Source organism: Quercus lobata, chromosome 6, assembly GCF_001633185.2.
Source record: "Quercus lobata isolate SW786 chromosome 6, ValleyOak3.0 Primary Assembly, whole genome shotgun sequence".
Lineage (NCBI taxonomy): Eukaryota > Viridiplantae > Streptophyta > Magnoliopsida > Fagales > Fagaceae > Quercus > Quercus lobata.
In genome coordinates this window covers 18,413,053-18,437,671 of record NC_044909.1, presented here as the reverse complement: position 1 = coordinate 18,437,671, position 24,619 = coordinate 18,413,053, and the positions used below count along the sequence as shown (strand labels likewise).

The window sequence follows — 24,619 nt, the reverse complement described above, 5'->3', positions numbered from 1 at the left end:
ACTTCTTAGTGCCTGTTTGGCATAATTAACTTTGCCAACTTATTTTACTATTTAACTTATTTTTGTTACTATTCATGGGTTCCATTACTTTTTTTGGTACTATTCATGGGTCTCACTGTACTATTTTAGCTAACTTTTACCTTTATCTACAATACTTTCAACAAAGAGCTTTCAGTTTCAGTAAAATAAGCGGATTCTAAACAGACCCCTAGTTTAAAGAAAATTTCTATAATTTTGCGTTTCTCTTTTTTAAACTAATTACGTGGGATCCATTAGAGAGGAGTTTTTATCAAGGGAGTCAATACCATATCGGAGGGTGTACTGATTTAGCTACCGATACGATATATTTCGGGTATCAGTCAATACCAGTATACCATTTCGGGTTTACCGTTATTTTATATATTTTATATATATATATATATATAACTAACAATAAATGTGAATTTTTGTTTAATTGACTAGACATATAAAAAAAAAATTTATAAGGAAAATTCTAGATCTCTTTTTTACTCAAATCCGAAGTTGTTGCACATGTACAAGCCAAGGTATACCTGCCAACATTCGTTACCACTTTTTTTAGTTTTTGTTCTCTTCCACTATTTTTAGTATCTTTTATTATTATTATTATTATTATTATTATTATTATTAATATATATATATATATATTCCTATATCTAATTGCTCCTTCCCTCGTTTTTATCACCTTCAATTAATTTTCTTTCACACTTTTTTGTTTTTTTTTGTTTTTATGCTTCACAGGCAGGCCTAATTGATAGCTCTTCCCATTTTGTTTTCCTTTTTTCTCCCCCACATCACAAGACTGTCCTAGTCACCTGACACTTACCTCCAATTTCCAAGAATGCTTTATCTTCACACGTTTAAACTTAACTCTTCAGTTTTCAAAGTTCATTCATTTATTTATTTTTGCTTCTGATCTATCTCCTTTAGTTTTAGTTTCACTTTCACCTGACCTCTCTCTCTAGTTTCATCTCCTCTCTCAAGTGCCACCATCCATCACCACTCAAGATTCAATGAGAGGCCATTGGCTTCAGTGAAAAAAGAGACGGTGAGTGCATGAGGTGATTCTAACTTCATTTTGCAAAGCTATAGTGTATTTTTCTTTCATTTTTCTCTTTCTTTTTGCTAGGTTTTCTTAGCTTACTCAGATTTGCATCATCTTGCTCTTAAAAAACTACCAAAATTACCAACAAAAAAAAAAAAAAAAAAAAAAGAAAGAAAGAAAGAAAGAAAGAAAGAAAGCATTTTGTGTTTCGGCCCGGTATCCATTTACCGACCGAAACAGCCGGATTTCGCCGATACAGCCAATATTTTTTCTGGTACGAAATAAGGGGATTATCTATATCGAATTACTAGCCGGTACAGTATATACCAACTGTACCAACCAGTACGGTACGGAATTAACTTACTTAGTTTTTATTCTAAATTGGCAAACCTGGCTTTTTAGGAAAGTTATCTTTACCCTTTTTTTATTGAAAAAGTTATCTTTACCTTGATTGGTAAAGAAAGTTACTTCCAACCAACATCCTAGAATCCATTACATCAAACTTTTTCCTACAAATTGTAGTACACCTCAAACCATGATTAGCAATAACCTTGACCATCATTAGCACTGCTCTTTTTTTCCCGTAAAATTTTCACACATATTGATTAGATAAATTTTCAGCCTTGTTTTTTATTTCTTCAAGGGTTTGTACTCTTATAAATTTTCAGTTTAGTTTTCCCAACTCCGATTTTGTAGAAGGTCCTATTTTGGAAAGCAGGGCTGCCTAACCTTTTCTTGTCTTTCACCCACCCCTTTCCCATATTTCCATTAATGAGTTCGATTTATCTCCAGTACTTTTTTAACTAAAATCTTCTTTTCATTTCAATGATAAACTATCATATCACGTACTAACTAAATAAAATGTGGAAATTAAAACTCACAACTATTTGTCAATGTATATTTGAAATAATAGGAGATGTCAAATTAAAAAAGTACTGAAGGTAAGTCAAACCTCCCATTAATATAATCTTATAAGATGGTCTCTTAAGATCAATACCCTCTCACACTATGTAGGATTCATATGTGTATTTATATATATAAATTTTGCATCACTTAATAATTTTTGCTGGATTAATATTTTATAAGTTTCCTTGTCATATTAATTAAATTTATTTTACCATTCGATCAATAAATAATTTTTTGTATATTATTTTAAAGTAGTTTAACTTGAAATTTGAAGATTTATTGATGAGATTGTTATTAATTTCTGATCATGATATATACGAGCATGAATGGGTATCAGTAGACAAAAAAAATCTAACAACTCATGGGTTTCTGAGCTATCTCATGAGCATAAAGTGAATTAGTTAGTAAAGCTAGGATACCACTTCTTTATTTAAAATTAAAAAATCTAACACTGGATTTATTGAACGACACATCCAATCCGATAATTATTAAATTACACTAAGGTTATTTAACTTGAATCTAGCCATAAAGTTCCCTGTATAGAAGTTGAGTTGCAAATTGCAACGTCGCTTGTCATCAAGCGAAAAAGACAATGCATAACCCGCTTCTTCTAAGTTCTAACAGATATGATATGACTTTGCGCAAAAGAACTATAGCGACAATACACCAGACACTAGCATATATATTATGAAAGGGATTAACAAAGACCCAGGAACAGAAAAATGACCATATTCGATGATTTAATAATGTTAGTGTTTGGTTTGAAACTTTGAGCTGGTCTTTTTGGTTGAGTTTTATTTAATTTGGTTACCTTAATCACACTCATAACAGCTCAACTCTGTTTATAATTCCGGACTTCAACTGGTTTAAACCCGGTTTAAAATACTAATATTACAATTTTTGTGTATTCTAATATGTATTACTGTTTATTATAAAAAAAAAAAAAAAAAAAAAAAAAAAAAAAGAATGTTTATTCCTCATTGGTTGTGTGTATTTAGTGTCCACTGTTTATAATCTCAGTCTACAATTATAAAGGTTAGGTCATTTTTGTAGTTGTACATTAGTTATGTAATATATTATAAACCCGGTTTAAAATAATAGTATTACTTTTTTGTGTGTATTCTAATAAGTATTATTGTTTACAAAAAAAATACACATCTCAACTCTATACTTTCGTGTCATGAGTCAAATTATGTATGCATTATATGCTGCAAACATGCTTACAATTCATAATTCCATGTATAAGTCAAAGTCATTGCCTTGCATTTATATTTTTCTTTTTGCAGTCACCTAAATTTTGCCGGGAATTTAGAAGGGAGGAAATGAGGAATGATTGCAAGACTTTCAGCCGAGCCAAAATTAGGTCTGGCATCTGAAAAGTATTTGCTTGGATATCTAGAGATTAAAAATGAACCAACCTGCCGAATCTTTTGTAGAGTATGGAGTATGGGATTTTCCTATTAATATAATCATTTATAACTTCTTCTTTGTTTTTCTTTTTTCTTTTTTTAGTTTTCAAATAAGAAACTTGGGTTTGCATCCTGCATGCACCAAAAAACGATTCATTGTATCTTCAAATTTTATTGACAGTAGCTTAATTAGGTCGGGCTTTGTAGACCATCACAAAAATAGTTAAAAGCCCAACAAGTCCAATGAAGCATTTTAAAATTTATATACACGCATCAAATGAAGCACACAGTGAAACTTGTAACAGGGCATATGTTTGACCTGCTTCCATAGTAAGAGGACTTGAGAGCAGAGCCAAAGGGTGTTAGGCTAAAAATTTCAAACAAATTTGCTATCACACATTTGTGATATTTATGAATCTATGGCCATGTTAGTTAATAGCTAAGTAGGAGTTTTTTTCGCAAGATGCAAGTAATAAGAACACTTGTATCATTGAATGTAAAATATAAAATGTGTCCAATTTTGCATATTTAACGCCAAAATTCTTCCACATTAGTTAGTATAAAATTGTGAAAATTTACACAATTCCTACATGTTAAGTTATGGTTTTTCACATAACATTTATGTTGCCTTTATTCTATAACAAAAAATGTTGTAATTGTATTAATTTATTTCCTTGTATTTTGTGGAATTTAATTGTAATGAGTTTAGTCTTAAGTGATGAAAATTTGCTCAAGAAGTTGATCTCGCGACTTGGCTTGTGAGTGGTGCAACCCGCGAGTGTCAAATGACAAGCATATGCCGGAAGCTAAAGAGTCAGCATGTTTTGCGACTCATCTTGCAACTTGGCCAACTAGCGAGATGACCCACAAGATGCACTGACAGTTGGGATTTTAAGTGTGACTCTTATACCCTTCACCATACTATATATACCCTTTTACCCACAAAATTGTAAGGAGGCTATTTAGAAGAAAACCCTAGAAAGGTTTCTACAACACACCTACCTTATTAGAGATAGCTACTCATCCTTAATAGAAAAATCCTTGTAATCTCTTCTCTTTTCCCTTTCCCATTGTTATTTCTTGAGATGAGATTTGTACCCAAACACAACCCACACCTATTTAGAGTGTAGAAAGTGATTTGGAGCTTAGGAAGCATTGGAGATTTGCCAAAATAAGCCGGTGAGGCTTGGCAGATGCAATCAGGCAATATTGCTCGATTCGAGAAGCTAGTAAAGACAAGATTCCGAGAAGTTTGTTGGTAACTAGAGCTTGGAGGGCTCAAGTACTTTGGGTAGAGTAGGCTTGAAAGGTCTTTTTGGTATCCTTGTACTCCAACTTATTCACTAGTGGATCATTTCGACTTGAAGTGTCACAAAGAGGTTTTTCACCGAGTTCTTCGGTTTCCTCTTTGATAACACATCTTGGTGTTATTTTGTATTTGCATCTCACTTCCCTTACTCTTTAAACTTTATATTTATTATTGCTTGCTTGTGGTTCTGGCTTATAGAGTAGTTCTGGTTATTGCATATCATTTACTCTTGTTCTGCACTTACATAAATTAGAGTAAAAGCAATTAAGTCGTGTTTTAAAATTGGGGGTCTAAACAAACTATATTGTTTTACACTATTTGTGCTTTCACTACAATAACAATGTATTTCATTCTTTTATATTCTCTCTCTCTCTCTCTCTCTCTCTCTCTCTCTCTCTCTCTCTCGACCAGACAAAACCAATCAACCACCCACCATTGTCCAACCACCACCGCAACATAGCACTATTCACCAACACCACCACAACCCATCACAACACCTTATAGTTTGATCACAAAATTGACTCAAAATCAACCAAAAAAAAAATCAACCCAAAATATATAAAAATGGAAAAGAATTTTTGCCTCAACCCAAAATCAAAAAAAAAAAAAAATCAACCCAATATATATAAAAATGGAAAAGAATTTTTGCCTCAACCCAAAATCATCTCGACCTATTTCACCTCAACCTAAAAAACCCATGTTCGGGTCATGGGTGAGATCAACGATAAAAGCTATCAACCCAAAAAACCTATGATTCTGTGGTGTTGCCAATCAGATCGAAAAAGAGGAAAGTTGTGCTGGGTCAGATCAAGAAAAAGGTACAGGACAATGATGGGTTTGATGGTGGGTCAAATTGAGAGAGAGGGGGGACGATGATGGCGATGAAAAAGAGCATAGAGGAGAGAAACGTTTGAGATGAGGGAGTTGAAAGATGAGAGAGTGAAGAGAGCAAAGAGCTGAGAGGAGAGAGACAATTGAGATGAGAGAGAATAGAGAGAACAAAGAAAACAAAGAGACCTGAGAGATGGAGAGAACCAGAGAAAATAAAGGTAAAAATAATAATAATAAATGATTAGTTAAATAAAATGGAGTGTAGAATAGAAAATGTATGTCTTATGCTAAAATAAACCCAAAAAAAAAATTAGATAAATTGATGTGAATGCTCTAAGATGGGCTAGGGGTTGAAAAGTGTTGTTTAGACTCCTAAGCTGTACTACTACTACCAATTTTATTAATTTTGATGTATCCGGATAATTAATTAATCAAATTCAAGTGCAATATGGATAAAATAAATAATCAATTATCACAAAACAACTCTCACTCACAACTACCAGGAATCACATAGGAAGTGAAAGCCTAATTGGGAAAAACGCTCTAGGGACAAACCTAACTCATCAAATCTACCATAAAGATTGTTGCGGTACAAACTAACTTACAAGATTTCTCGTACAAGTAAATAGACACAGTACCCGAGCTTCTCGCTCAAGCTTGCAGTACTGCTGGCTCCAACCTTGTTCTTCATAGCTTTTTGATGCCATCAGTTGATACGCTAACCTCTAAACCAATCTCTTGATTGCTTAAAGGCTTCTTGAAGATTTCGCTTAGCCTCTATGATTTGACAACAACACTCCAATACATGGCTCGTGATCCTTGTGTTTAGGTGGAAAAATCTTAAAGTGTAAGGAAATTGGAGAGAGTGAAAGACTTCTTGGCTTTGGCAAAGTTTTCTTAAGGATTTCTTGTGTCATCTTTTTCTTTTGAAATTAGGGTTTTAATTTTTTAACTTATTAGTGTTGGGTTTGAGAAGTGGCTAGCCACAAAAGCTAGCGTGAAAGCCTAGGTCGTTGCTTCTCTTTCTGAAAAGTTCTTGTTAGTAGTTCATTGGTTGTTTATGTTTACTGTATTTGAGAGACTCAAGCTAGTTTGTGTCTTGTGCTGATTTTCTGCAACCTTGCAGGACTAGAGTGCTCTTTGTATTGAAATTATGTAATCTATTTACATTTTGAAATGAAGCTGCTCATTCATATTAAGAAAGAAAGAAAAAAAGAAAAAAGGTAAAGCTAACTTGTAGAGATATCACATTGATCAAATTGACTTGTAGAATAATAGTTATATAATTAAATTAATTATTTTTAAACAAAAATCATAAACATACTACAAAATTTATAAATTAACGTGTCAATGAATTATATTTTAACAATTAAATAAATAAGTGTAAATTATTATTCTTTTTTTGTTATTAATGAAACATTAGTTTATATATGTTGTGTAGCTGTAAGATCTTTAAAATCACTTTTATCTTAAAGAAAAATACTATATTCATAACATTTTTACTATTTTAAAACTTAAATTTTGAAACAACATTAATTTATTATGGTATCAGAACATATTATTTGAGTTCAAACCCTAAATTATTGGGCAAGGGGAGGAAAATTTGGTCCCTTCATATGCCAGGACAGTGAAAATTTGGTGGGTGAGAGAAGAAATGGCAATTAGAATTGCTGTTCCATAATTTGTCCAAATATGTTTATTGCAAAATCATACTCTTATGGTTGGTAACACTTACATATACACGAAAATAAGTCAAATCCAAAGCGTTTATCGAAAAAAAAAAAAAAAAAGTCAAATCCAAAGCAAAAACTTGTATTTACATGACCCTATCAATACCAAAGCGAATGCTGACGATCAAACCTTTTCTTTGTCATCCTTCCGGCATCAGAAACACTCCTAAATCCAACCTTTTCGAGATTACCTCTTGAAGGACTACTTCCAACAAGCTTCGAGCAAATTCCACTCATAAAACCATCCTTTTTTTCATCTTCCTCATCCTCAGAATCAAGTAAAGAACCCGTTTCTTGAATCCGAGGGCTATACCACAGGTGTGATCCTTCGGAATTTTTGTTTGCAGCTGGGAAAATAGGATTTTCCTCATCATGTATACCTCCTTGTGAATTACTTCCCAGCACTTCTTTTTTGGGTGTATACAGTTGATGCTTGTCTAGCTCATTTATATCATTCCATGTGGGACTTGTGGTAGAACATGAGAGAAATGATGAAAATCTTGATGCTTCCGAGGACGAGGAGGAAGGAGTGGTTGTGGAAGGAGTAGAGGACGAAGGATAACCCATTGAACCTCCAAATCCTTGGATTTCTTTTGTTACTTTGAGGGCTTTCAATCGTGCCTGTTTGAGTGTCTCTCCTCCTCCCAAAAGTTTAAGTATTTCGTCTGATTTCTTTTGCATGCTTATTCCCCAGTTGAACCTAACATCAACCACAACGAAATAGGGTTAAAATAATAAAGCAAGCATATGGTAATGCGACATTTACACATTTTAATTACCCCTTTTCATCTATGTGTTTAAATGTTCCGAGCTCTTGAATAACATCAGTATCACATTGAAATTCTTCAGCAAATTCTTCAGGACCATGGGTTAGTAAGAACCCAAGAAGCACCAGTGATTTGTAGGATTGCCTCCATCGCTTCCAATCATTACTAGACAACCTGCAATGCTTACGTATCACTAATAAAAAGTATGCATGCATGTGAATAATTAAACACATTAAATGTTGTAATTTTTATTAAATTGAACTCTTTTAGCCAAAAGCACGCAAAATTTACCTGTTGTGAAGAATATCAACAATTCTCCAATAATCATCTATCTCGAGAGATGCTTCAGCTATTCTAGTCATTATTCTAGCATCAAGGCTACATGGATCATTATTTGTTGCTTCTTCAACCAACCTTTATATAAGAGCATCAATCTTATATAAGTTATTGTAAAAGCAGCAGATAGTAACTTAAAATAAAATTTTATCTATTTTGTTCTATACAATAAACAAGGGAAACCGTTTAATGGATGGCAATTGGGAAGCTAACAAACTAAAAATATAGAAAAATCATTCCATTGGCAACCAATTTAACCCTTTTATGCATAATGGTCCATACTCTCTCTCTCTCTCTCTCTCTCTCTCTCTTCATTTTTTTTTTTAATTTTTTATTTATAGCTAAATTTATCAAATGCACTTAACGAAAGCCTAATTAAATAAAGTGAAAATTGTATCTGAGTTATTGTTGCGATTTCATTTGTTCCATACTAGAAAATTAGGATTTATAACCAATCAACATTTTATAAGGTAACTTAAAAGCAATTTTGGTAATTAGTCACGCATTTCGCACCACATTCTTCTTTTAGTGTTGAGGAACATAATCTTACCTATTGTTTAATAAAAAGAAAAAAAGAGAGAGACTTACAGTTCAGCTTCAGTAACGTCTGTGAAGGCCAGCCTAGCATTTTTGTATTTCTCTTGTAGAAAAGAAGATGCTTGCTTTTTAATGTGGTCTAGCAACAAGGACCCCATGACAATGGCAGGGATTTCTTTTACAATGAAAACTTGTTTAAACACTTAGGTCATTAATGAAACCTAATACTTACTTAAAAAGTTTGGTGATTATATACCAAGGAACCAGACTACATACAGAAGTCAGAAATGTTCCTTATAGGCAATTGTAAAACATTTAAGGACTTAAATAATCGAAGACCCCAGCATAAGAAGGAAAAGGCCTCAAAACACAGTTCCTCAAACAGATAAAAAGCTTTTCTAAAGAATGCCTATACACTATTTTGAGATGCAATTTAGAAAACCACATGGGTAGCCATGATTCTAGCTCAGATAATAAAGGCCAAGTATTTTCGTTGAAAAGGAAAACAAAATGACTAATATTAGAATTTGACCAAATGTAATCCATAAGTTTTTGCTTCCTTCTTTTGAATAATTTATGTTTTTAAATTGATTGAACCGAAGATTAGGATCATCAAACTATCACTCCTTGGATCCCATTATTTCAGGGTTATCAAGTCCTTTAATCTCGACATTTCTGCATGGGCTTTAGGTTCGAGCTTTGGTGCTCACTTACCCCAGCCCATGTTCTTAAGCCCTACTTGGTGGTGTTGTCATTGGCATATCTGATTAATTTGGGCAAGGACACATAGGTTGGGCTTTCAATCTGTTCATTATTGTCCATGATGACATGGTAGGTTGTGGTAATATTCCATATCAACCATAGATCAATCAACTAGTTCCATGGAAATCTCTCAACATTACAGGAATAAGTCGTGGTCTAATATCGTATCTCTCAAAAACTCTCAAGCAATCTACGACATTTACTAGCTATATCTACATCAATATGAGGGGCATATTGTACTAACTCAGTGAATCTTATTACCTCATATTTTGTAAGTTTCTTGTTCCCAAGTTTGAGTTTCAACAATTCTAATTCCAACCAGTCTTTAATGCTATAAGTAAAGATCATAACATGCCTCCCATGTAGCGTGTTTATCAACCTCATTCAACAATCTTCGTCCCATATCCCACCATATGTTAGCATTTCCCTCACATTATTGCAACAAAATTCACACAATATTACTCACCCGTGCATCCCATGGTAGTGAATTGCCTTTCCATCTTCTCAACCTATGCCTCCACCTGATCAAATGGATCAATAGTGTCTTTAAAAGTAGTTGTTCTAAGCTTATGAAAGTGTTCGAGTGAAACCAAAGATTGGATTATTAGGAGCATGGGGAAGGTTAGGGATGTCTACTCAAAAATCAAGCCTATTACTTAGTAGTTCATACGTCCTTGTTGCTTCGCCACTCGTGTAAATGTAGCGAGGATTTGACAAATTCTCCAATACTAGCATCCTGAAAAGGGACATCGTGCTCACACCCTCTAGGTTATCTCGATCCAACCATATCAGTTTTCTATATTGTTAAATAAAGACTCAGTATGTGTAGGGGAATCTTAAAACCTTACACTAACATAATTAAGCTAAAACTCTAAGAAAATATAAGTCTACTAGATAACTACTTAAGAGCACTAGCAATTGGAATGCAAAAAAAAAAAAAAAAAAAAAAAAAAAAAAAAAAAAAAATATATATCCTCAAATATCATTTTATCTATTTTACCAACTCATTTTACAACACAAGCCTATTTGTCTAGCCTGCACAACGGCCAAAATTATTGCAATATTCAAAATGCGTCTGAAAAGCCACAATCCATGATGATATATGAAGTGATGAGATGTCATGAGGAGATGCATCTGACAAAGGCTTTAATAAAGCCAACAAAAGATGAAGTCTTTTAAAAAGAAAAGAGAATCTACATGACTTGCATGATATTCCTTTTGTCATGCTTCTCCTGACAATGTTTGGACCAAGAAAAAGTCAAAAAGATTCAGAAGTTTTTAATTCAAAAAATGGAAAAAATACTATTCACTTTTATTGTTCACGGATTACTGTTTACTGACACTGTTCACTTTTACTGTTCATGACACTGTTCACTCCGAAATTTTGCTTATTTAAGGAGGGTTGTCCCATAAATTTTAGAGTTTTCCAAGTCAAGTTGAGTTCAGATTTCTCTTCCCTTAGAACTAGCCTTCTTAGAGAGAGAACTCACCCTACTTCCACTACTACTACCTTGTTCATCCTTATTCACTACAAATTTTGTAATCCTACAAACCTTGTAACTAGGACTAGTTCAAGTTTTGTAACTGTTAACCTGTAATTGTTGAGATCTTGTATTCACTACTACTACTGTAAGTGTTTATCTTACTTTCAATAATAAGTATTTTCAGTTTTATGTTCATTACTCTATTTGTTGCTACCGCCACCTTGGACGGATTACCGCCATAACGGACGGTTCTAAATTGCTTTCATTTACTTTGAATTATTTTCATATATACTTGGCTGGTTCTACCACGTTATAATTGTTCTTACTTTCAAGCTATTTATTGTTCTTACTTTCAATTTACTTACATTATTATCATTACAATATTAATGTGCTACCGTCTCTTCCCTTCAGCAATGTGTCCCCGTCCATGATGATCATTTTATCCTTATAGCAGTCATTATACTTCATATAAGCCTCAGTAGACCTGAAGTTATCAGAATTAGTGTGTGCACGTTTGGAGGATGATCTCTTAGAAGCTGCATGCTTAGTAGGAGACATCTACACAAAGGAACACAGAACAAAAAAAAAACAAGTGCAAAAACACAAACACAGAACACAAAAACATGATTAGATACATGTTAGTTCAAAACAAAGGTAAAGCAACCTAAAACAGAGTAAAACCGACTCAAAACAGAGCAAACAAACACAAAACAGCATGCTACAAGTGTTTAACCATGTAAACAAAAGCAAAATGCATGAAGTGAATCACTGTGCATGTGTGTGTCTGTGTTGTGCATGTGTTGCATGGGGCGTGCTTAGAGGGTGCCTAGGTGTGTGCCTAGTGTGTGCATGGCATGGCATTGAGGCACAAAATGGATAAAGTGTGTAAAACACACAAACACTAACCAAAACATGGTAAACATGATCAATCATGACTAAATCCAAGCATTGGAACTCAATTGAGACCAATTCAACACAAGAATGTCACTAGGACATTTTGTCAAACACTTAGCATGCAATAGTGAATTCCAACTATGAACAATGCATGAACATGGTGAAAATTGCCTCAATACATGCTTAGAATGCCACAAGGGGCCAACACAGATACACAAACAACAAATGGGACTCAGCCCAATCAAAGATTTGGAAAACTTTTCGCAAAAATAAGAACCCCAACCCATTTTCGAAAAATCCCCAAAATTTAAAACCCTAACTTAAATTTCTGCATAAACTTAGAAAAACATGAAGAAAATGTTTTAGCAAACATACCTTGAAGTTGGAAATGCAGAAAATAAGCTTGAGAGTGATGGGGTTTGAGTGAAAAATGGTTTTAGGTTGAGGGGGGTTTAAGAGAGGTAGTGCGAGGGAAAAGCAAAATGTTTGAAAAACTGTCACATCTGCTATATAAAACTAGAAACACGCGTTTTTTCGTGGGTTAGGCAGTTGCGAGATTAGTCGCGAGACACACTGAAGCTTTTGCAAGAAGCTCTTAGTAGCGACACAATTGTGAGACAGTCACGATAGCCTCTATATGAACTTGAAAAATTTCCAGTTTTTGCCTAAAAACATTTCGCAAGAAAATTTTAGTCGTGAAATACTCATGAGGCAGTAGCGAGACTTTCTGTATGAAAATGTGACTTTGTAATTTCCCTTAAGCACATTTTGCAGGAAGCTCTAAGTCGCGAGCCGCTCGCAAAACAACCTCTAAACCAGTTTTTGAAAAAAAACACAAAAATGCATTTTGACCAAAAACTAAAAACAAGAAAGTATAAAATCACTTTCAAAAACATATAAAACACTCAAAAATCTTTTTAAGTTTGATCAACAAGTACTTGAGCATACACATCACATTTGAACATGTACAATCACACAAATGAGATAAGCATTAATTGAATCAAAGTCTTGTGTGTTGTGGGTGAGTACCAAATGTGGAATAGTCCTTAAACCAAAATGAAGTTTCAATGATCAATTCAATCAAGACATACACAACTGGTACGAAATCAAGTGGTCTATCTTAATTATAGAAATGAACATATATGACCTCCCACAAGAGAATGATTACAAAACTTAGAAGCTTTTCATTTGGCTTCTACATAAATCATAACATTTGACCGTTTTTGGATAAAACATCTCTTTTTGAGATTGGTTCTTGAAATTTTTGATATTTCACATTAAGAGTTAGCCTTTGGTTTTTTGAGCACCTCATATTTCAATACAAAAGTCGCTTTCCCTTTTTCCTAGTCAAATACTAGTATGTGCGATAGACTTTTGCAGCTCATAATCTCTTTTTCATTGTGAGATTTACATTTGGTGAGCTCTTATAGAAAAAACATAAAAGTAAAGGTGGAAAGATATATAGGCACAAGTCTATGCAAGTATCAAGACCATCAAGACTATTGACCAATCATTTATGACAAGCTTGAAGATCTATTTACAACAATCACCCATAGATTTTCAAGATTTTTCCCACGTAGATAAATGTGTATACAAAACAAGCTAAGCTCGTAAATGCATTACGCCATTAGTATGAAGGTACTAGGCCAAACTCACATGTGATATACACAAAACAAGCGATCAAACTTTTTGAAGATTTTTCAATTTTTATGGTTTTTGAATTTTTGAACACACTCAAAAACAGGACAAGTAAAGTAAGATCAATAAAAACAAGTATAGATCAAAAACTTGTAAAAGAAACATACTATAAACAGAAAACAATGCATGATATAATGCATGAACCTATGAACCTAAACATTGGAAGTATTAATGCAAGGACATAGGAGGTGATCATGCATGAGTACCCTTTTTCACCCACATGTCACATGCGTTTGGGGTGATATCCCTATAGGATTGGGTACGAGAGTTGTGACCTTCAAACCTTTTGTTGAAGTTTGCCAAACAGGTGGTGAATGCATCAATCATCTTCATTACATCCATCACTCTGGAATCACCATCTCAGCCTCTTAATTGTTCAGCAACCCAATTCCTTTTGTCATTTCTTGGTCCTCTTGACCTCTGATCACTTGCATTTTTCAATACTCTAAGCTTATGACAATTTGGTATGGTGTGTCCTTGAAGTCCACAATGATGGCAAAAATGTCTTATTCTTAGACCTCTTTGTGATTTTGGAAGTGATTTCCCTTTAGCTTCAGATTTGACCACCGATTGATTATGAGGTTTTATCAACACTCATTGGTCAGCCACATTCTTATTCTTCTCTTCCTTCACTTTCTCATCAGTAGTGGCAGCTACAATCGGTTCTTTGGCTTTCACAAACTTTACTTCCTTGGATGCATTTACAGCTGAACTGCTTTCTCTAGTATATCCCAATCCGATTTTGTCAGAGAAAGGTTTTTGATGAGAAAGGACTTCATCAAGCAAATTGGAAGATACTCGCTCTACTTTAGCATTAGCTTGAACCATCTCAAGTTCAAGAAATTTTATCTTTAAGTAAGCTTCAGTCAGCTCATCATTCAGCGTCTCTATTTCACACTTGACCTCTTTAAAACGCACTAGAAGACTTCTATAGTCCTCCTCTGCCTTCTTCATCTTTTTAACAGCTACCTTGGCCACCCTTGCATATTCTCCAGACTTCTCAAGAAGGGAATTGTAGTTCTCTTGAAGGCCCACTGAACTTTCATCTTCTTCAGCATCCGATTCTTCTACAACTCCCATTGATTCCTCTTTACTATGCTCCCCAAGCTCTTCTACAAGCAAACTTAAGTCCTCCGAAGACTCAACATGAGCAATAGTCATAAAAGCGGAGTAATTCCCTTCTCCATCACAGCTCTCTTCCGAATCTAAATTGGAAGAGTCCAAATCACTAAGAGTTGTGGCATATGCTTTGCCCTTCATTCTCAAATAATTAGGACATTTTTTCTTGACATGTCCATGTCCATGTCCATTGCAATCGAAGCAAGTGATTCCTTGAGTAGATTGAGACTCCTTTCCATCTTTCTTGCTAAATTCCTTCTTATCACCCTTGGGAGATGAAAACTTTCCTTTATTGAAAGGCTTCCCACTGTTGTTCATCTTCAGAAACTTTCAGAAGTTCTTTGCAAGAAATGCTACTTCCTTCTCCACATCATCCTCTTCGAAGGAGTCGTCCATTCTCTTGGTGATGGTTTTAAGAGCAAGAGATTTGCTTGATTTATGAGAAGGCAGTCCCAGCTCATATGTTTGGAGAGATCCAATTAGCTCTTGGATTTTGATCTCATCCAAGTCTTTACTCTCTTTTATAGCTGTGACTTTTGCTCGGAAACTCTTCAGTAAAGACCTAAAAATCTTTCTCACCACCTTAGAATCTTCAATCTTCTCTCCGAGATTGAGCTTGGCAATTACAATTTACATTGAGCTTTCCATAGAAAGAATCGAAAGCGTCATCATCTCCCATCTTAAGCTCTTCAAATATGGTGGTAAGCATTTGGAGCTTCGTGTCCTTGACTTTCTTGGTACCCTTATAGGTAGTCTCAAGGATCGTCCAAGCTTCCTTAGCTGTCTCCATATGCAATATCCTATGAAACTCATCAGGGGACACACCACAGAATATAGCATTAATGGCCTTACTATTCGCATTAGCTAATGCAAGAGCTACCTTGTCCCATTCGGACTTGGCAGTTGTGGGTTTAACATACCCATGCTCAACGGAATCCCATACGGACTCATTTATAGCACACAAGAAAGCCCTCATTTGGACCTTCCAAAAGCATAGTTGCCTCCATCAAAAAATGGTGGGGCATTAAGAGATTGTGACCAGTCCATCACAAAGAGTCAAGGAACACACTCAGGTATTTAAATCACGGTGAGTGTACCTGCTCTAATACCAATTGAAAGCTCAAAAATGTGTTAAAAATACAAGAGCTATTTAGACCCCCAAATAAAAGTTACAGCTCGATAGATTTTACACTAACTTAATACTAAGTGCGGAATTGTGTAAATGCGAGCAGATAAACAAACGAGCTACTCTAATCCATAATCAAGACAACACAACAGTAAAATTGAATGTAAAAGAGTAGGGAAGAGAGATGCAAACACAAGATAACACGTCGATGTGTTATCAAAGAGGAAATTGAAGAACTCAGCGAAATACCTCTCCGCTGCCCTCCAAGCGGTAATCAATCCACTAGACAATTAGTTAGGATACATGGGTTAGCAAGAGACCTTCCAAGCTTAATCTACCCAATGTACCTAAGCCCTCCAAGCTCCTACTCCAACAAGGCTTCTCGGAACCGTGTCTTGTCTAGCTTTCTGGATCCCGCAACAAGCACCATGTTGCATCTGCCATCCTTGGCTTCTTCCAATGCTTCCCAGCAGCACCAAAACCTCACTTGACACTTTGAAGGGTATGGTAAGTGTTTGGGCTATTAATCTCTCAATGATATGGAAATGGAGAGGTAGGAGTTGAGGAAAATCCACAAGCAATTGTGTAGAGGATTGTGGGTATAACAATCTGTTAGGTTCTAAGTACTTAGGAACTAATGTATTAGAACTCTAATTTGTATTGTTAGCAAACCATGATCAAAACAAGTTTTTAGTCTTGTTTTAGACTTGCTCAAAGTATGTGTTTTATGTAAAGTTGGAATCGAGCTGTTGCAGAATTCATTGTGCAATTCGGTCTGGCTCAATCGATCAAGAATTAGACTCGACCGACCGAAAGTCGGGCAGAATGTTTTTTCTGCAGAATTTCCAACTCAGCCCTAAGCCCATATGATGTGTAGGGTTAAGTGTTTTACTCCTAGTATACAAAGGAAACCCTAAGCACGTTTTTATAAGTTTTTAGAGAGAGAAGAGTGTGCCTCTTATATATTTAGGGTTTTGTACCCAAAAGCTCTCTAAGGACTTGGTTGCTCTATTTGCTGTATGTGTGAATCTCTTGTGAGATCTGAGAGGTGGTTGCCTTCACACATGCTTAGGATTATCAAGAAGGAGATTTCATTGAGAGCTTGATGATCATTCAGTTGCTACACTAAAGAGCTTAAAGAAACACAAGCGGGTGTGCTTGTATTTGCTGGAGAATCCAAGAAAGAAGGAGTTCGTGGTCTCAAAGCTTGCACATGGTCATGTCAGTAAGTTTCTACTGGTGGGTAGCAATAAGATGTTAGTGGTCTAAATCGCTATTGTAAAACTTCGATTCCTTCATAGTGGATTCAGGTTTAACTTGAGGATAGTTAGGTTAAATTCTCCCCAGGTTTTTACCGGTGTGGTTTCTTGGGTCATCATATCTTTGTGTTCTTTATATTCTGCATTTTACATTAATATGATTATATGATTGTGTTAACCTAGATCTGAAATTTGGACTAAGTAATCACTTGGTTAATTCACTAGGTTAATCCGATTGTGTTTTTAAAGGGTCTAAAAACAAACACACTCTCTAACTCTCAAGGTTTGTGACTAGAGTTTTTCTCTCTAAAGCACTCCTCAACATTTGTGGGTAATATGTGTGTGTATATAGTATGGGTATAGAAAGTGTATATCAGATGGCATAATCTGACAAAACAGAATGTTTAGCGGGAAGGATTTACCCGCGAGATACACACAAAACACAACTGTCTCCATCTGAACTGACTCTTGGCATTCCAGTCATATGCAAGGTACATGCATCACTTCGCGGAATGCTAAGTCGTGAGCTACCCGTGAAAACCTCTTCAATCTTCAATAGCTTAAGTCTTCACATTCTCTCTCTATCACATAACCCTTACAATTAAAACCCACAATAAATACAGGGTACAAAAAATTGAATTGATAGGCCAAAAACGAATTGACCCCTTGTGATAAATTAATCAATTAATTTAGTCAAGTGAATTAATTAAGTTAATTAACATGCAAACGCGTGGTAGCACAAACAAATTACCAATATACTAATTATGCAACGGAAAATAAATAATACGGTGATTTGTTTACGAATGGGGAAAACCTAACGGCAAAAACCCCACCGGGTGATTTTTAGATCACTACTCCTGAAACTCCACTATTATCACTACAAGCGGTTACAAGTAAAAGAATCTCAATTATCTTACCAACTTACAGTTGAACTCTTACCCCAATACCCAATTGAACTTGTTTTGTAATGACAGTTCCCCTTTCGATGCACGGCTCCCAAGTACGTGACTAACTAATTGCGCGGATCCCAGTACGTGACTTCAATCACCAACTAAGAAGGTTGTTGGCTGCAAAATTTTTTAGTTCATCCACACGATGAAGATCAAGAAGATGCTTGGTCACAAAATCCTACGGTACACCTACACAACAACTTCTTCAAGAGAAAGAGATGAACTAGGGCAAGAACTTCATCTCCGGTCACAATTTGCTTGAACAGAGTTTGCTCAATGCTTGTACAACTTGTGAACTATTTGATGGCCCTTAAAACAATCCTTTAATATGTCTAGGGTTAGGAGAAAAGAAGGCCCAAAGACACATTCACGGATCCCAAGAAAATCATATCAGAATTCTGAAATTCTTAAACCTCAACAGATAGGAGGTGTCGAGCAGGTGTTGAGCACACAGGCTGAACAGCTTCCTTAAACCTCAACACATGCTAGCTGTCGAGTTTTAGTAATTCTGCACTTTCAGCTTGTTTTCTTGGACAGACTTGAAGGCTTCAACACTTGATCTTGAAACATGGTTTCTTGAAGTATTTAAACACATCATAAATCTACCCAAATACAAGTAAAGTGCGTTTTGTCAAAGGATAAGCTAATTACATAAAATCATGACATATGTTCTTAACATGTGAAACACATATGTCGTAACATAAATAAAGTTACAATCAAATTTGGCACAGAATTAAAGCCAACAAAACACATAGTTGTAAATTACAACTTTACACCCTCTAACTCTAAAGTAATTCCCCCCTACTGAATTTACTCATGCATTGATGCAAGTATTGCTTATACTCTTTTATTAACATGTTTGTTCTTTCACTAGCATGTGTGTCTATTTACATTTTATCTAAGGATATTAATCTCTAATATGATTTTCATTTCTTTTTTTGAATCTTTATTTCATAGAAAAAATGTAATGATTGTTGTTCATGTTTGTTCATATGTTTGATCATATAGATGTAGGATATATATAATATAATCTTAGATCTGTTGTTCTTAGTTAATAAAAAAATCAGATTTAAAAATTCTTTTCAAAATCCATTCTTTTTTCAAACAAAAAACTCAGATTTGAAAATTCTTTTTTAAATTCATTCTGTTTTTGAATTATAAAATCAGATTTAAAAATCATTTTCAAAATCCATTCTGCTTTTTAACAAAAAATTCAAATCTGAAATTTTATTTCAAAATTCATTCTATTTTTTAATTAAAAAATCAGATTTGTAATTTCTCTTTGAAGTTCATTCTGTTTTTTTAACATTAAAAAAAAATTAGATTTAAAAATCCTTTTCAAAATCCATTCTGCTTTTTAACAAAAAATTAAGATCTGAAATTTTATTTCAAAATTCATTCTGTTTTTTAATTAAAAAATCAGATTTGTAATTTCTTTTTGATATTCATTTTTTTTTTAATTAAAAAATCAGATTTGAAAATCCTTTTCAAACTCCATTCTACTTTTTAACAAAAAATTCAGATCTGAAATTTTATTTCAAAATTCATTCTGTTTTTTAATTAAAAAAATCATATTTGTAATTTCTCTTTGAAGTTCATTATTTTTTTTTAAAATTAAAAAATCAGATTTAAAAATCCTTTTCAAAATCCATTCTTTTTTCTAACCCAAAAAAAAAAAAAAAAAAAAAATCTGAAATTTTATTTAAAATTCACTCCTTTTTTGTTAGTTAAAAAAATTAGATTTGAAACTCTTCTTTTTAAATTATTCCTTTTTTTCATTATGCAAAATTTAATCTGAATTTTTTTCTTGAAAAATCATTTTTTATAATAAAAAATCACATTTAATTTCTTCACATAGGTGAGCTACAGATCTAAAATTTTTGTATAATATCCAACCCTAGATCTAGGAATATTAGCACAACATGTTGCATATCATTGTTTAAGGGTACTAAAATGATCATTTTAGAGTTTAGAAGACTGGACTTTGTTCGAACAAAATGGGTGCCTAACACCTTCCCATTATGTAACCTAGCCCTCGAACATTAGAATCTTAGGTTGGTAGAACTGGTGCTTTATTTTGTTTTGGTAGATTGTATCTAGGACCAAAGTTTTGTATTTTTTTTTTTTTTTATATAGATTGTATTTAGGGCCAAAGCTTTGTAATGATATTCTACCAAATTGTATTTGTACATTCAATTATAAAAATTTGAGGTATTTCAATACGAAAATTGTATATTTTAGTTTTTCTTTTTTTTTTAATAAAAAAAAGTGGCGACTCCACAATAATCAAAATCCCAAAAAAGAGGTGCCAATACCTTTCTCTTTTGATTGAGAGCACTCCAAAAGTTCCAGTCTCTCACACCCATTCAAAAATTTATGGATTTTACTATGAATAAACCATTTATATTATCAATAAACTTCAAATATGAATTTGATATTACATGAACTTAGTTACAAGCTTACATAATCCATTCTAAAGTCTATATAAGTATATTTATGGACAAGTATGCATATAAAAAATTTGAGCATGCATGTTCATGATTTTTTTCATGAACACGTTATTATGTTTGAGCTCGGCTTACTTAATAGTTGAGCCAAAACTTGTATTTGAGCTTGGGTTGTTTCCAAAAAAAAAAAAAAAAAACAAAACTAGCTTTTTCCTTAGTTAAACTCAAGCTGTTCATAAACAACTTCCACTCACTCTCACAGCAAGGTTTTTAAACCCGGACTGGACCGTACGGTCCGACCAAGAAACCCTTAAACCATCCACTTCTACGGTCCATTTAAGGTGAAGAACCATTCCATGCAAAAAAAGCATGGACTCGTACGGACCGCGGTCCGACCATATGGTTTTGTGAACCGTGACTAATTCAAACAGTTGTCTTGTTTCAAGCCTTAAAACGGTATTGTTCCATCTCTTTCTTGTCTTTTCTTTTTCCTATAAGACGTGAAAGTTCAAATAGTGTATAAAACACCCTTGAACGTTTAGACCCCCAATTACAAAATAACCAATTCAAGCTTTATGACAAACAACTAGTGTGCGGAAAATGAACATAAGCTATACACAAGATTGGTAAACAATCTAAACCAATTAAAATCACATTCACAATAGAAAATAAAAGGCAAAGATTAAGGGAAGAGAGATGCAAACACAAGGACAAAACAACGATGTGTTATCGAAGAGGAAACCGAAGCTCTCGGCGTAAAACCTCTCCTCCGCCCTCCAAGCGGTAAGTAATCCACTAGAAAATGTAGTTGGGATACATGAACAACAATAGACCCTCCAAGCCTAATCTACTCAGTGTACCTAAGCCCTCCAAGCTTCTTGCTCTAACGAGGTTGCGCCAAACCTATTTCTTTTCTAGCTTCTCGAATTCCGCCACTTAACCATAGCATCAACCAATGTAAATTGGTTCCTTCCTAACTGCTTCCCAGAACACCAAACAGCTCTCTCACAGTAATGGATATGGTGAGAAAAGGTTTTGGTAAAAAGCCTCTCAAGAATTTAACAATGGAGAGGAAGAGAGTAGAGGAATTTGAAGAGTCTCTTATGTGAAGATTGTGGATGAATCAATCTTGTTTTATTCTAGGGTTTCTCCCTCAAAATTCTCTCTGGAAGCTCTCTTTCTTTCGTGGGTATAAGGGGTATTTATACTGGGGTAAGAATGGAATGTGAAGAGTTAGATTTTTCAAAACAGGGCTGGCTCGCAGCTTGACTGAGTCGTGAGATCCAGCCGCGAGATAACAGAACAGCCAGTTGTCCTATTTTGTCCTGTAGTGCTCCAGCTAGCATGACGCTTCAACTTCTGGCATGCCTGGCACGTGTGCATTTTCTGGCGGCTTGCAGCCGCGAGTCACCCACGAGATCCAATCGCGAGTCTTTGTTTTTCTTGCACACTCTTGAGCATTTCATCACACTATCTCACTTACTACCCTTACAAAAATCCCACCTAAATACAGGGTTACTAATCGCTGAAATACAAGCAAATTTGGTACGGAATAAAGCCAACAAGATGGTTGATTAAATTCAACCTTACACAACGTTGTTTGGAGCATACGCATTGAACAAAATTTAACCCTGAAACAATGAAACCCTCGCCTCACTCTCTCAATCACTCTCTGAGCTCTCTGCCTCTCCCTCACTCTCTCAATTACATCTCTCGTCTTTGCCTCTCTCCCTCGTTGCCGTCGCAGCTCAGCCCAAATCACAGCTTAGCCCAGGTCGCAGCTCACTCTCTCAATCACTCTCTGCCTCTCTCTCACTCTCATCTCTGCCTCTCTCCCTCGTCGTCGTCGCAGCACACTCTCTACCTCATTGCCATCACTCTTACTCCATCATCCTTGCCCAGATTGCAAGGTACTTTATCCATTTTAATTCTTCTTTCTTTTATGCCAATTTATATTTTTTGACCAATTTTTGAAGGAAATCAAGTTTATTTTTCTAACAAAAACAATAATCAAGAGAAAGCGGGAGAAAAATCCAATCCATGTTTCTTGTGCATTATAGTTTGTTAATATGCTACTGCAAGGATTTATGGTTGTGATAGATTATATAGTTGCTTATTTAGTGTATCTCAGTAATTTGGATATACTTTTCAATCAATTATGAACCTTTGGAGCTGGTTGATTGGAAATTACACTAGACATATTTAGGCCCTCTCTCAAATTGATGAAGTCAAATGTCTTTTTCTGAGTTTGATTATCTGGAAACAAACCTAAAGGCTTCAATTTAGAGAGTAATTAGCAACAAGGTAAATGTTCAACTTGTAATTTAGAGAGTATTGAACTGAATCCAAAAATTTATCAAGCAACATATCATTTGTTAAATTTGTGCTTCAATATTTGTTTATATTTTATGACTCTATGTATATTAGTTTGTTAATTTGACTCTGTGTATGAAGTTGTGATTCTTTGGCTATCTATATTTCAAAAATTGATGGGTCTATGCGTGTTTGACTGGTTGTTTAGTCTTTTAGATTAAAATGGAAATAGAGACCGGGTCTACTCCATCACATGAAGTTGATTCCAATGTAGTGGAGTCTAGCTCAAGAGTAAGGGAAAAGGTTGATCCGGCTTGGGAACATTTTAACCTTAGGGCGGATGAGAAGAGACGGAATACTTGTACATGTGTGTATTGTAGGCAAACATATAAAGGTGGGGGTATTAATAGGATGAAATGACACCTTGCGGGGATAAAAGCTGATATTGGATTGTGTAAAAAGGTTTCTCATGATGTGAGATACCAAATGTTGGAATATTTGAAGGAGTTTGATTTGAAGAAAAATGCTGAGAAACAACGTCAAGAAGAAATGTTTAGTGTGCCTTCCACAAATAGTGATATGCAAGAAAATGAAGATGTTCAAGAAGTATTTAGTAGTGGGTTGCCTAAAAATCCTGTTTGAGGTAAAAGAAAAGGTACAAAGCCAGTGGATAATTACTTTGCTCCAAGAACTACTCCAAGAGCTCAACCTAGTCTTAAAAGTGTGTTCCAAAGCAAAGAAAAGGTGAGGCAAGCTGATATGGCTATTGCAAGGTGGATGTATGACAATTGCATTCCTTTTAATGCAGTGAATTTAGTGTACTACCAAAAGATGATTGATATCATAGCTACTGCTAGTCCTGGTTACAAAGGTCCATCTTATCATGATGTACGGGTCCCTTTGTTGAGGGATCAAAAGAAAGAGGTTCAGTTGTTGGTTGACTCACAACGTAGGCATTGGGCAGAAGTTGGATGTACACTTATGGCTGATGGTTGGACAGATACTAGACATAGGTCATTAATTAATTTCCTTGTTTATTGTCCTAGGGGAATGGTATTTGTAAAATCAGTTGATGCCTCAGAGATTGTGAAGAGTACCAGAAACTTGTTTAAATTGTTTGATGAAGTAATTACATGGGTTGGTCCAAAAAACATAATTCACATGGTTACTGATAATGCTTCCAATTATGTATCTACTGGTAAATTGTTGTGTGAAAAGTATAAAACTATTAGTTAGTCTCCTTGTGCAGCACATTGCCTAAATCTAGTGTTGTAGGATATGGGAGACATGCCTCACGTGGATAGTCTCAAAAAACGTGCATCCAAAGTTAACAATTTTTATTTATAATCATGTGGCTTTGATTGCTTGGTTGAGGAATGGACCTGGTTGGACAGATATTGTACGTCCGGGTGCAACAAGATTTGCTACTACTTTCCTTTCATTTGGAAGCATTCATGTGCATAAGCATGACTTGCAAGCCTTAGTGACAAGCAAGTTCTTTGTGGACAATAGATTGGCAAGAGAATTAAAGACAAAAGAAACAGTTTCTATCATTTTGGATAATTCTTTTTAGGATGATATTAATGTTCTTATCAAGATTTCATCGCCACTCATTCGTTTGTTATGGATTGTTGATTCTGATCAAAGACCTGCAATAGGATATGTGTATGAGGGCATGT

The 24,619-nt window shown here is 34.7% G+C and overlaps 1 protein-coding gene across 1 annotated transcript; it reads right to left on the bottom strand.

Annotated features, from left to right (window-relative positions):
• Nucleotides 1–7,208: 7,208 nt before the first annotated feature.
• Nucleotides 7,209–9,238, bottom strand: LOC115950997 (epsin-3). Its single transcript, XM_031068296.1, has 4 exons — nt 8,940–9,238; nt 8,307–8,429; nt 8,028–8,189; nt 7,209–7,948 (listed from the first exon to the last, which is right to left on the bottom strand). The coding sequence occupies exons 1-4, from the start codon at nt 9,044–9,046 to the stop codon at nt 7,348–7,350; spliced, it is 993 nt and encodes a 330-aa protein (XP_030924156.1). The 5' UTR covers nt 9,047–9,238; the 3' UTR covers nt 7,209–7,347.
• Between the last annotated feature and the right edge of the window lie 15,381 nt (nt 9,239–24,619).

What these genes read in the sequence shown, in the direction of transcription:
- LOC115950997 (XM_031068296.1), bottom strand. Translation starts at nt 9,046, where the DNA reads ATGGGGTCCTTGTTGCTAGACCACATTAAAAAGCAAGCATCTTCTTTT. An exon ending in GACGTTACTGAAGCTGAACT is followed by an intron (nt 8,430 to 8,939) that starts GTAAGTCTCTCT and finishes TCTTATATAAAG; the next exon opens with GTTGGTTGAAGAAGCAACAA. An exon ending in GTTGATATTCTTCACAACAG is followed by an intron (nt 8,190 to 8,306) that starts GTAAATTTTGCG and finishes TAAGCATTGCAG; the next exon opens with GTTGTCTAGTAATGATTGGA.